The sequence below is a fragment of the Eleginops maclovinus genome, chromosome 2, assembly GCF_036324505.1.
Source record: "Eleginops maclovinus isolate JMC-PN-2008 ecotype Puerto Natales chromosome 2, JC_Emac_rtc_rv5, whole genome shotgun sequence".
Lineage (NCBI taxonomy): Eukaryota > Metazoa > Chordata > Actinopteri > Perciformes > Eleginopidae > Eleginops > Eleginops maclovinus.
In genome coordinates, this window is record NC_086350.1 from 22,730,693 (window position 1) to 22,742,011 (window position 11,319).

General features: G+C 38.4%; 1 protein-coding gene across 1 annotated transcript; it reads right to left on the reverse strand.

Annotated features, from left to right (window-relative positions):
* Nucleotides 1-1,960: 1,960 nt before the first annotated feature.
* pnp6 (purine nucleoside phosphorylase 6) lies at nt 1,961-10,988 on the reverse strand. The gene is made up of 6 exons (XM_063898689.1): nt 10,764-10,988; nt 7,785-7,957; nt 7,600-7,703; nt 5,328-5,503; nt 5,057-5,247; nt 1,961-4,390 (listed from the first exon to the last, which is right to left on the reverse strand). Exons 1-6 carry the CDS (start codon nt 10,796-10,798, stop codon nt 4,194-4,196), a joined length of 876 nt encoding a protein of 291 aa, XP_063754759.1. The 5' UTR covers nt 10,799-10,988; the 3' UTR covers nt 1,961-4,193.
* Between the last annotated feature and the right edge of the window lie 331 nt (nt 10,989-11,319).

An 11,319-nucleotide genomic window follows, 5' to 3' on the forward strand; every position in this document is an offset into this window, starting at 1 on the left:
CATTAGCCACCTTTAGCTTAGCTGTGGGCAGTCATGCTACCACGATCTAGGTAGTTTATAATCTAACACTAGCTTTTTACTTCTGGCAATTGCATTTACATTTTAAAAAACACAAAACTGGTGTTAATATGTGGAGATTATCCTGCTGAAAAAAACGGGTAATAAACATATCCGATAGGTGCAAAGCAACCTAGCATTCATTTTCTTTTTATCATCTCTTGAGGAACATGTCTCTAGTTGGTATTGTTTTCAGGAAGTGCCTGATATATCTTTCGTAAAGTTAAATGAGTAGAAAATTAACCTGATTTCTGTGTTAAGTTAGTAGCTGGCAGGAGGCAATTAACATAGCTTAGCTTAAGACTGGAATCAGGGGAAACCAGCTACCTTTGTTTGCACCAATAATTATAAAAAACTCTCCAAAGCTGAAAGAATATCACGTGCTTTGTTCCCAGACAGAATCATTTTTAATACTATACACAGTATACATACTTTCTTGGCATTCTTAGCATTCTCCATTCTGTAATACTCCCACATCCCCGCAAAACAGTACCAGGAAGCTAGAATCACTCTTTGGCTATATAGCTACTTAATTGAAACACAAATATGCTATGAAACATATCAAGTAATTATTGTGTGTGTGTTATTGCAAGTTGATTCTGTACGTCCAAAAATAACAATGCTGAATGGTTGCTTTGAAAATATAGTATTTTCGACTGTTTATTGTCACAACATAAATTACTAGCCTATGGTAAACTGAAGATATTTCAATGTCCCAGGAATGCTTAAGGTGTCTTTATTTGTACCCAATGTAGACTAATGATTAAGATGATCCAGTCAAAGCCAATTGTCACCCTCATTCATACCGATGCTTTGTTGAACTTGACCTGTCACTCTTCCCTTGAGGTGCAGCAGTAATGTTTCGAGATCCACTCTTCATGCTGGTAGAGTACAATGATGACACACTGCTGGCAGCCGACTCCTCTTGGAGGCAGTGTGTGAAAGTCAGCGGAGACATTCCCTTATTGATGCAGTGTCTTACAATTGTAAAAAGTCACATTCACTAACAGTAGTGTTGATGTCTCACAGAATGTGAGAGATCAGGTACATGACAGTGCATGCATAAGAACAGCTTGTGTGTGTTACAGTGTTTGAGAGTGTAAACTAAGCAAAGCTGTCCCGCTCTATTTCCTCAGCTTCTCTTTGCACCCTATAATAATCAATAGCTGGCTCTGGCTCTCAGTTGGCACAGCGACAATAGATAGATCAACATTACATTACAGATGAGGCCTGTCACCAGCCTGCGGGGACGGCCGACTCAAACACACTTCATTCTCCTCTCTTTTTCTCTTTAGTCACTCCTATCGTCCGTCTTCATCTGTGCCTCTGCTCTGCCACTTCCTTCCATTCAAAGCAGAGAGCCTGCTATTTGCATCCTACATGCATATCTTTGTAGATAACTCACTTTTCAGAGTTGTGAGGCATCTGCGTGAATGTGTGCGAATAAAAACCAGCCCAGTAAAGGTGTTGTGTTTGTGTTGTCGAGCTGCCTGGTTCATTTGTATTAATATTTCAGCTCCACAGTGGGGCTGCACCTCTACAGGCTGTATGTAGATGAATTATGTAACAGAGAAAGAGCTGGGCACGGAACAGCCATTTCCACTTCATCTCAATCTCACAGCATCTTCGTCTGTTTGAGGTGTGCTTAAAGTGAAGGACTGAGGGAGTGAAAAGAGAGTGGATGTGTCGGTGAGGTGTATGTGAGTGTATCTCTTTTATATCCCTGCTTTTTGCACATATCGCCCTCTTCACTGATCATCATTATCGCTGAGAGAAACTCTTTTCTCCTTGAAAACATCCAAATTGATTGCTTCTGGGGACATAACCTATCAGTTCACACTCCCTCTTTCACACACAAACACACACATTGACTCATCCGAAATAGAAAATACCAGCATCCAAGTGTCATTTGAAAGTTTTTATTTGAAAGCACCAACAATTGGTATGAAAATCTTTTTTTGTTTTTGTTGATAGACACATATTGGGTTTATCCTTTATTAGATTCTCATCTGAATAATAATATTCAACTGAACACACAGTATACAGTGGTTATTTGGTCTAATGAATACAGAATGCACAATTTGGAGTCGTGCCCATACAGTGAGCATGCTGGTGCATCTCAAAATGAATTACCGGTATGTGACTTACGAGTTTCCCTATTTTATTGTGTATGGAGCAGATCCAGACTTTACATTTCGAATTCACTCTAAATGGAAATCCCCCTTTAAGACTTCTTCCATTAGCATCTTGATGTTAAGACTAAAACAAATGGTCTAAGAGGGAGACTGCTGATGTAGGATTTTTCTGGCCTTTGCAGCACTAATGAATGAGACGGTCAAAGGGACCTGGCAGCAGGTTCCAGATCAGCGCAGGGGAGATTGAAAACTGCGTATTATGGCCCTCCTGATATTACAGTACTGCGATCTCTTGGTGTACAAATAAAACACATCCAAATGCAATCCACCCCAGGAAAGCCTTCATACATCACTGCTGTTTGACCATATTACCTTTTACGTTTATGTATTTCTATCAGATTATTTTGTGGATGTGTTTTTCAGTATATATAAATATATAAAATACATAATTTGTATAATTAAAAAATAAACAACTTTGATTTGTTCCCAATGTATATATATTCACTTGTATTGCTAAACTAACAACTTCTTATACATTTTAAAAACAATCAATCACAAAATAAAGGGATAAGGTGCCAATTGATCACATTTCTAATACTTGATAGCAATATTTTTTTTCTATATTCTCATTTATTAACATTTTTTATTATGTGGATTAACTTCTCAGACCCGACTGGAGAAGTTTCGTCCATATGTGCAGCAATAATTCAAGGCAAACGCATAGCGCTGTGTCTTAAGCTAGTATATGATGCATTGAGAGGTCGTAGTTGCATACATTGCTCTTGCTTAAGTAAAATAAGTCATACAGCTATTTGTACATATAACAAATATAAAGGGTATCATTCTACTGGCCTAATTATAGACAATCATCTAAAGTTAAGATAAAACGTTAAAAAGAAATTTTGCTGAGTCGTAATTAAGAACATGCTCATAAAAGCTACCAACCCTGTCACAATTATCCCAGTATTTCTCAAGGTTTTTCATGCTTTGCTAGTAGTGAGCAGCATAAACTGACCAGAAATACCTATTATATTAATCATAATGTTTTGCAATTAAATATAAGCTATCAGAAAGGTCTCAGTCTTTGTCTATGCTGCCAGTATAACCATAACAGGTAGTACCGTAAAGGGAAAACCCAAACAACCCTGCAGCAATGATGCAGGATAGAAATATATACCGGTGGGGCCCACTGTAGTATTCCTATTACATTTATTGATCCATGAACTGGGATATATGAGAACATGGTCATTTTAAATAAGGGAATGCTATACTACAATCATAAGTAACCGCCACAATAGTGGATTTGGAACACACAACAAAAGTCATTATGTCACCCTACAGCTTTTAGAAACACTCAGGAAATTACGTTTTCATGATTCATGTTCCACTTATTGTTGAGCAACTCTACTTGAAACTTTGATTTCTCCACCCGTGGTTTAACTCAAACTATTTTCAAATATTGGTTCAACCGATATCTTATCTCTGGTACATATATATAGATTGCTGTTAATCCTTCTCTTATCATTATGATCTTCCTCAGAGGGTAAGGTAGTGCTCAGACAAAAACCGAAACATAGTAAAGCCAATCGTTGCTTCCTGTTAAAACTTTTAAATCATCGGCACATTGGCCAAGTGTTGCGCTTTCAGAAATGACAGCTCAGCAGATCAAAATAAAATCTGCTGTCAGAAATATGTTCTATAAGGCCTCCATGAATGTGATTCATGGGACAATATCCAGGGCTTTGAACATATTGCACTGATAGCAAAGTAGACACATACAATAGTGTCAACATTCATCAAATTCTGTGCACATTTCAAGCTACTACAATTGCCATTCTTCTTTTTACTCTGCTCTTAAAACCCTCTCCTTCACTCCCCCAGTTAACCAAAACTATACCCAAATAAGTACACTCACATACTAGCCCCATCTGCACCTAACTGTTACCCTTTGTTCAAAGTTAAGATGAGCCAATGACCTAAAGGTACTAGAGGATGAAGGTACTAGATCTTGGTGACGAGGTGGCTGACGAGCCTCTGGAGGTCGTGGGTTCTGCGCTCGGTGGTCTTTAGCACCTCCTCATGGTTAGCCTTGTCTGTGCTGTCATATCTTGTCACCACCTTATTAGTAATGAGGGACAGACCCAAGACGCGCAAGCCACAGTGACGCGCCACCACCACCTCTGGCACTGTGCTCATACCTGCAGAGAGGAGAGGTCTGTTAAAGGTACACTGATGTAATAGTATAGTATAGTATAAAATAGTATAGCATAGCATAGCATAGCATAGCATAGCATAGCATAGCATAGCATGGCATAGCATAGCATAGCATATAAAACTATAGCATAGTATAGTATGGTAGACTAGAGTATAGTATATAATGTACAGTACTACTATAACGTAATGTATAGTACAGTTTACTATTATAGTACTATATAGTATACCATAGTAGTGTATAGAATGTTTTAGAACAGTATATATAGTATAGTATAGTAAAGTATAGAACTGTATAGAACAGTAAGGTATAGTGAAGTACAGTACTGTAAAGCATAGTACTGTACAGTATAGTATCTGTTGTTTATTTTAGTGCTGTATAGTATAGTATAGTACATTACAGCATTAAATAGTATAGTAACGTATAGTTTATTATAGTATTGTATAGTATAGTATAGCATCATTTATTATAGTAACTCATAGTACTACATAGTATAGGAGAGCGCCATATCGTTTAGAGCACATTACCGGTTCTTATCAGATTAATTAATTCAAATTGATTTGAATATCCCTAGTAAGGCGTAGATGCACTGTTAAAAGGCAGTCCCACAACGCATCAGTATCCCTTTCAGTGAGCAGAGAGCTGTACGTACCCACAGCATCAGCCCCCAGCATCTGCAAGGCTCTGCACTCTGCAACAGTCTCGTATGTCGGTCCAGCCACCATGCAGTAAACTCCTTCCTGCAGGAAGCTGTCGCAGCCTTGCTCCCCTGCCGTCTGTTTGGCCAGAGCGCACAGCTCGCGGTCATAGGCATCCGACATGCAAGGGAAACGCACTCCAAACCTGGACAGACATTGCAATTTATAAATATCTCACAAAAAAAAGACAGATGTTGTTTGATTTTGGGTTTGTGCTGCTCGTACCTATCATCATTGGGCCCACAGAGCGGATTCTGCCCTGCAAAGCCCGGCATGTTGATGTGATCCTTAATGAGCATGATGTCTCCCACATCATAGCAATCATTGAGCCCCCCTGCTGCGTTTGTCACAATCAGAGTTTCCACGCCCAGCAGGGAGAAGACTCGCACTGGGTACGTCACCTGTGGTGAAAAACATGCTGTGCTTCAGAGACAGATACTGTTCTTCTTTTATTGCTCTGATGTGTATCAAATTATTACAAATGGGAGTTACAAGATTGAGGTCTCCCAGAAACAAATAAGTGTAAGAACGCATCACATGAGAAACTAATATTTTAAAAGCTACAGACACTAATGTCAGTAGGCTCTGATATTTGTATTACTTTAGGTCTTGGTTGAATTGAAATACTTTTTTTGAAGTAACCTTTATAGGGCATGTGTTGGCACATTAATGCCTGTTGTTACTTCTCACTGCAGTCACATTTAGAAATTGCTTTTTCTATGTACCATTCCTCTACAGCTTGAATTGCCTGTGAGAGTGTTCTACTAGTTAGTGCAGAAATGTTTACTGATAAGGTCAGCGCTGTCATTTTGGAACATTGCATATTTAAACGGTAGACTGTTTTGTAACTTCACTTGTGGCTTTGTTATCGAGAAATTGTAGGCAAATATGTAATAGCAGGCCTGTCAAATAGTTACACTTTAGCAGGCAGCTGTTAAAATAGAATTGACTTCATTAAATCATTTGCTAAAATCCTCCTGGATGGCTATCCACATTTGCCTGTGCTAAAATAGTTTTCTGACAATGATCATTTATGTCACCTGACAAGGAGAGAGAAAGAAAAGTCACACAGAAACAGCAGAGAACAACATGAACAGTCATGCTAGCGGCTCAGTCAAGAAGGTGGTGGCTTTGTTAGCTAATGCTATGCTGACATGCCTACAATGAAAATGCTAGCAGGTAAATGTTCAGCATTTATAAGCTTGTGTTAAGCATTTTGGTGTCATTTTTAACATGTTAATCCATTTTATTTTAGTATGTGAGCTAGCTAGAGCATGCTAATTAGCAATAACCACAAAGTACAGCCGATGCTGATGGGTTTTTCATTTTTTTATACTCAATGTAGCTAAATTAAAAGATAACTGACAGACTTGGGCTTCATGGTTATCAACGCTGCTACAGTAGTGTGGCTATAACTGATCTGATTTATAGATTTGTTAAATTTTCCATGAAAGCACAATGCATATTGTCCGGAAAAATGTACCACTATTGGCTTTGGCTGAATCAAATCTTTTCAGTTCAACTAAATGTATAGTGATTTCATGGCATGAGGCATTTCATATATTTTAACGCTGTCTAAAGTCTCAGCTGGATACATGAAGGTCATACTGCATCTAGCTTTCTGTTATTCATTTATCTTTCTATGAAACTATATTTTATGATTCAGTGGGATTATACGGATCATTTTATGTGGAGATGGCACATCACGGCTGGTAATAAAATAAATAAAGCCAGGATACAGTGTCTCTATAGGCCAAAGGCTAATCCCATATCGACACTATGACACACTCTGTGTTTTTCATACAGGCATCATGATTCTGCAGCTGATCATACAACGCACAAATGACATTTTTAGAAAAACAGTGAGCTAAATGATGGTGTGCCAGACCAGGTTTAAACAAGATGGTATTATAAGATTACAAAATCATGATTGCGGTTCAGATAAAAGCTTAAATGTTTGTACAAGCTGTGTTTTTTTAAAGGGTATGTAGAACTATACAAAACCAAGTCCAATTTGAATAGTGGCAGGTGTCACTGTAGTCAGCTAGTGCATTATCTAGGGCAATAAGGACAAGGCTCTGTTTTGACCCATGGAGCCTTTATGTAACTTGAACACTATTTATAGTGGTCCAACCATCTGAACGACCAGTGGAGGATTCACCAATTTGGTTAAAATATTATAAAAAGAGACATTACCTTAGACTTGAAGAAACTGGACATTTTTCCGCACCAAAACTAATGACAATCCCATCAGTTTCAGCTATATTCCCTGTTTACTGCTAACTAGCAAGTATTAGCATGCTACAGGCTAAGCCAAGATGGTGTACCTGAAACATTAACACGTTAGCAGTTTTTAGCTAAAAAACTACAGAATAGCACATCCAAAAGTATAGCATTGGTTTGTCCCCTTGTTTACAGCTTATCTTTAGCAATATCACTGCCCTAGCCTTACTAATAAAAAGTACCACAAGCAGTCGCAGCAGTGGCTGTAGCTCACCGTGTGTATGTTGTAGCCCTCGTAGAAATGGAATCTCCCCTGCATGCAGACACACTCACGGCCCTGCAGCTTCCCAAACACCAGCTGACCAGCATGGCCTGGCACTGCAAACAACATAGCATGCTTATGTTCTATTTCTCAACACTAGTTATACATTCTATAGAAAAAGCAGTTGGTCAACTTACCAGAGCTGGTGGGAAAACGTGGAATATCTTTATATTTGAACACAGTCCTGTCAACCAGCAGCTCCCCAAGACCCCCCAGGCCCGACCCACAGATGATGGCTAATTTAGGACGCTGCTCTGTGTGGGCCAGCAGCCAGTCTGCTGTTTCCTTGTACTCTTCATAACTGTAAGTGCTGGAAAGAATATTGACAAATGTTACTTAAATATAGCTGTGACAAAGACAGGTCAGTTGCCTTAATCACTATGATAAATAATTTCATAACCGTTATCATCATTATTACCATGGAATAAAGACCATAAATACTATCAGTCTCATTTTTAGAATTAGTCATTTTATAACATAACAAAGTTACAGCTTATTTAAGGGAAACATACAACAAGGGTTCATTACATATTTGTGTGTGTACAAAACGGCATGGGGAATAAATGATAATAAATAATGGTAGGTTTCCTGTCTTGTGGACAAATCAACTTTCAGAAACCCAAGTCGAGCTATTTTTCATTGTCATCATATAATATTCTGTAACAACTGTGTTATATAATAGTTAAAAGATCTGCTAGAGGGGGATCACTCTGAAATGCGAGAGTACAAGCACATGGAAACGAACATTAAGTAAAGAAAAGAATAAATACCACATTGTGCAACTACTTTGTCCTTTTATGCGTATCAGCCAAATAATTATGCAGGGATGCAGATTACCTTTCGGAATGCCTTGAGGTAACACATTATAGTCTGAAAACAGTCTGTAATTCTAGTTATAAATCTGGTTGTAGAGCTATAACCTTAATGTTCCTTCAATGCCTCTAGCTTTGTTATTAAAACACAATGACACTTCAGGCTGCAGCCTTTACCAGACCAATCTGCAGCAGGAGAGAGCCTGATGACTTTGAGCCCATTTTAAAGCTGCCATCTAAGATGACAGCTACATCAGACAAGCCTTGAGGGTTCAATCTTCCCACATTTTCCCCAAGTTTTTTATTTAATTCAAACTCTAAAAGCAAAATCTTTCATTACTGAGGTTATGTTGGTACCAGGGCCGGGTAAAATCGGAGTGATAAAAACTTCAGACTTTTCTCCCTAGCGTTCCAAAAAATGATTTCAATAGTCCCAAAGTCAGTGTAAACTGTCACTTATTCTTAGCCACCCTACTTACAATTATTGTCAACTATAGTGAATCATTTCTTAAAAACACACATCTCAAATCATTTCAAAATAAATGATTTTATTTGTATTCAAATATTTGCTCAGTTTTTAAAATCTAGTAGTTTTAATTTTGTTTATAAAGCTACCCAACTAAACTGTTCATAATTCCCTCTCTGAGTTTATATAGATGAGAAATATCTCCTTGTAACAGCTGTAGCAAATTAATTGCAAAGATAACATTTGAACACAACATGATAACATTATAATTTACCCTCAAGTATTCACTTTATAAAGCTTGAACTCAGCATTATGGTAATGAGTATAACTTCTGTTAACCGCTCACCGCCTGTTATCACCTATAACCTCATTACAGTGAAAAGCCCACAGCTAAAAGGTAACAGCAAAAAGTTAAAAGTTGGATGAGATCTGTTTGGGTCAGGATTACTGAACAACAGCTTTTTGTAATCAGTGATTCAATAACCCAAGAAACCGAAATATGGTGACGTCAGCAGAGTTGACTAGTGTAGCCATAAAACAACTCTTATCAAACTGAATTTCACGTTTCTGGGATTTTGCTGTCATTTTTTATATGAGCATCACTGAAATGTGTATTTCATAGGCTGTAATGCACAAAAGTTTCCCAATTTTTTTAAGGTTTTGATTTGTTGAGTGAAACTGTTTTCAAAGAATTCTCAAGACCTTAAGTCATACCTTCCAAACATTATGTCATGACAATTTAAAAAACTAAGAACATGGAAATAGTAGAAAAGTTAGGCTAATATTTTATTTTTTTTACAATTTTTGTTAAGACTAACAATTGCCAAATGTAAATGTTATCCTTTTGTATACTTTTATAGTCATATTTCTATATTATTTTTCCAAATGCTTTTCTTTTAGAACTAGTTTGTTTCATATTTATTCATTTGTGGATGTAAAAAATATTTCTGCATGTCTTTATTTTAATGTTTCTTTTCCTGCATCAAAACAGCAGGCAGGTCATGTGACTTTGGAACCATAGTAGGCCTAGATTATGTATTATATAACAGCAGAGAGAGCTAAGTCAGAGCAGGAAGTGAGCTTGTGGGCTCTCCCCTCTCTGGTTCTTTAGGAGCTGTCCAAGGTGCTGTCAGAACCTTGAATTCAGGCAGCAGACAGGAGAGTTGGACAACCTCCAGGCTGCACAATTTTGGCAGACTGACCAACGGAGCAAGTTTTTTTCCAGCCTGGGCTGTTGCTAAACTCTGAGGCATTCTGGGAACTGGGAGCAAAAGACTTGCCTGTTAAGGGGGAGCATAACTGCATTGTACTGAGAGGAATTCAACTTGTATTTATCTTATTTTATTACATAAGCTGATATTTTATTTGACTTAGATACAACAATTTGGGGTAAGGTATCTTCCCAAGCACACTTTAGGAACTGGGATCGAACCACTGACCCTCTGATTGATTAAACAAAAAATCATATTAATCTCCTGAGCCTGAATGTAATATATTCTCTTAAATTCAAAGATAAATTAGACTTTATTGTAACGACATATCAAACCACCTGTGACACACGACTACGTTATGATGAAAGGTGTAATAGCCTACTGTGAGGAAAGCCCCTATAGGCTGCTAATCCTCTGAATAAAGCTCTCAAGTTAGCCAAAGTAGCCCTAGCTTATTTAAACAACTAAGAAATAGCACAGTACATATCCAGATGCATCCTGTTACACGGGTGTTACGCATTAAACAGTCTTGAATATCCCTTAACACTATTATGCTACAGGGTAGCCTTGACAACCATGAGGCTCATTTCTCTCCCCTCCACCAACATCCAGCCTTATCGGACTTACCTGCACTGACTGGAGGAGGAGGATGCCGCTTCCATATCTGAAGAGGAGCGGGACTATTTATCAGGTGATAAGACGCTGTTTGTGTCGTGTTTGACGCTTCCAGTGCTAAATTCACGGCAGTGGAGCGGTTGATGGTGAATCTGCTGCGGCGGACGGACTGGCGGAGGTCTTGCTGTGCGCCGACGTCACTGCGTGAAGAGCAAAGGGGCGTGGTCCGAATTTACTGCTGGTTCTCTTTGAAGAAGCTAAATCCAATTTTCTACCAGGCTGGGCAACTCACTGATGCGTTCAATGACAGAGGAAGGGACTGGGAACATAGTGAAAAACAATGAAAGGGCAAGAGAGGGATAGAGAAGCAGAATGATGTAGGGAAATGATAATATCAGCAAAGTTAGTGAGTTTGGTTTTAGTAAGCAATTGCTTGAAAAGCATGATATGTTCGTGAACTGAGATAGGTAGTGCAAATAGGCTGGTAACCCTTTCTCTTTCTGTCTCTGTCTCTATGTCTCTCTCTCTCTCTCTCACTCTCTCTCACACACACACACACACACACACA

Bases quoted from the DNA above. Each gene is read 5' to 3' on its own strand.
- pnp6 (XM_063898689.1), bottom strand. From the start codon at position 10,798: ATGGAAGCGGCATCCTCCTCCTCCAGTCAGTGCAG. The intron at 7,704-7,784 runs GTAAGTTGACCA...TGTTGTTTGCAG, and splicing joins ACGTTTTCCCACCAGCTCTG to TGCCAGGCCATGCTGGTCAG. The intron at 5,504-7,599 runs GTGAGCTACAGC...TTTTCACCACAG, and splicing joins AGGGCTACAACATACACACG to GTGACGTACCCAGTGCGAGT.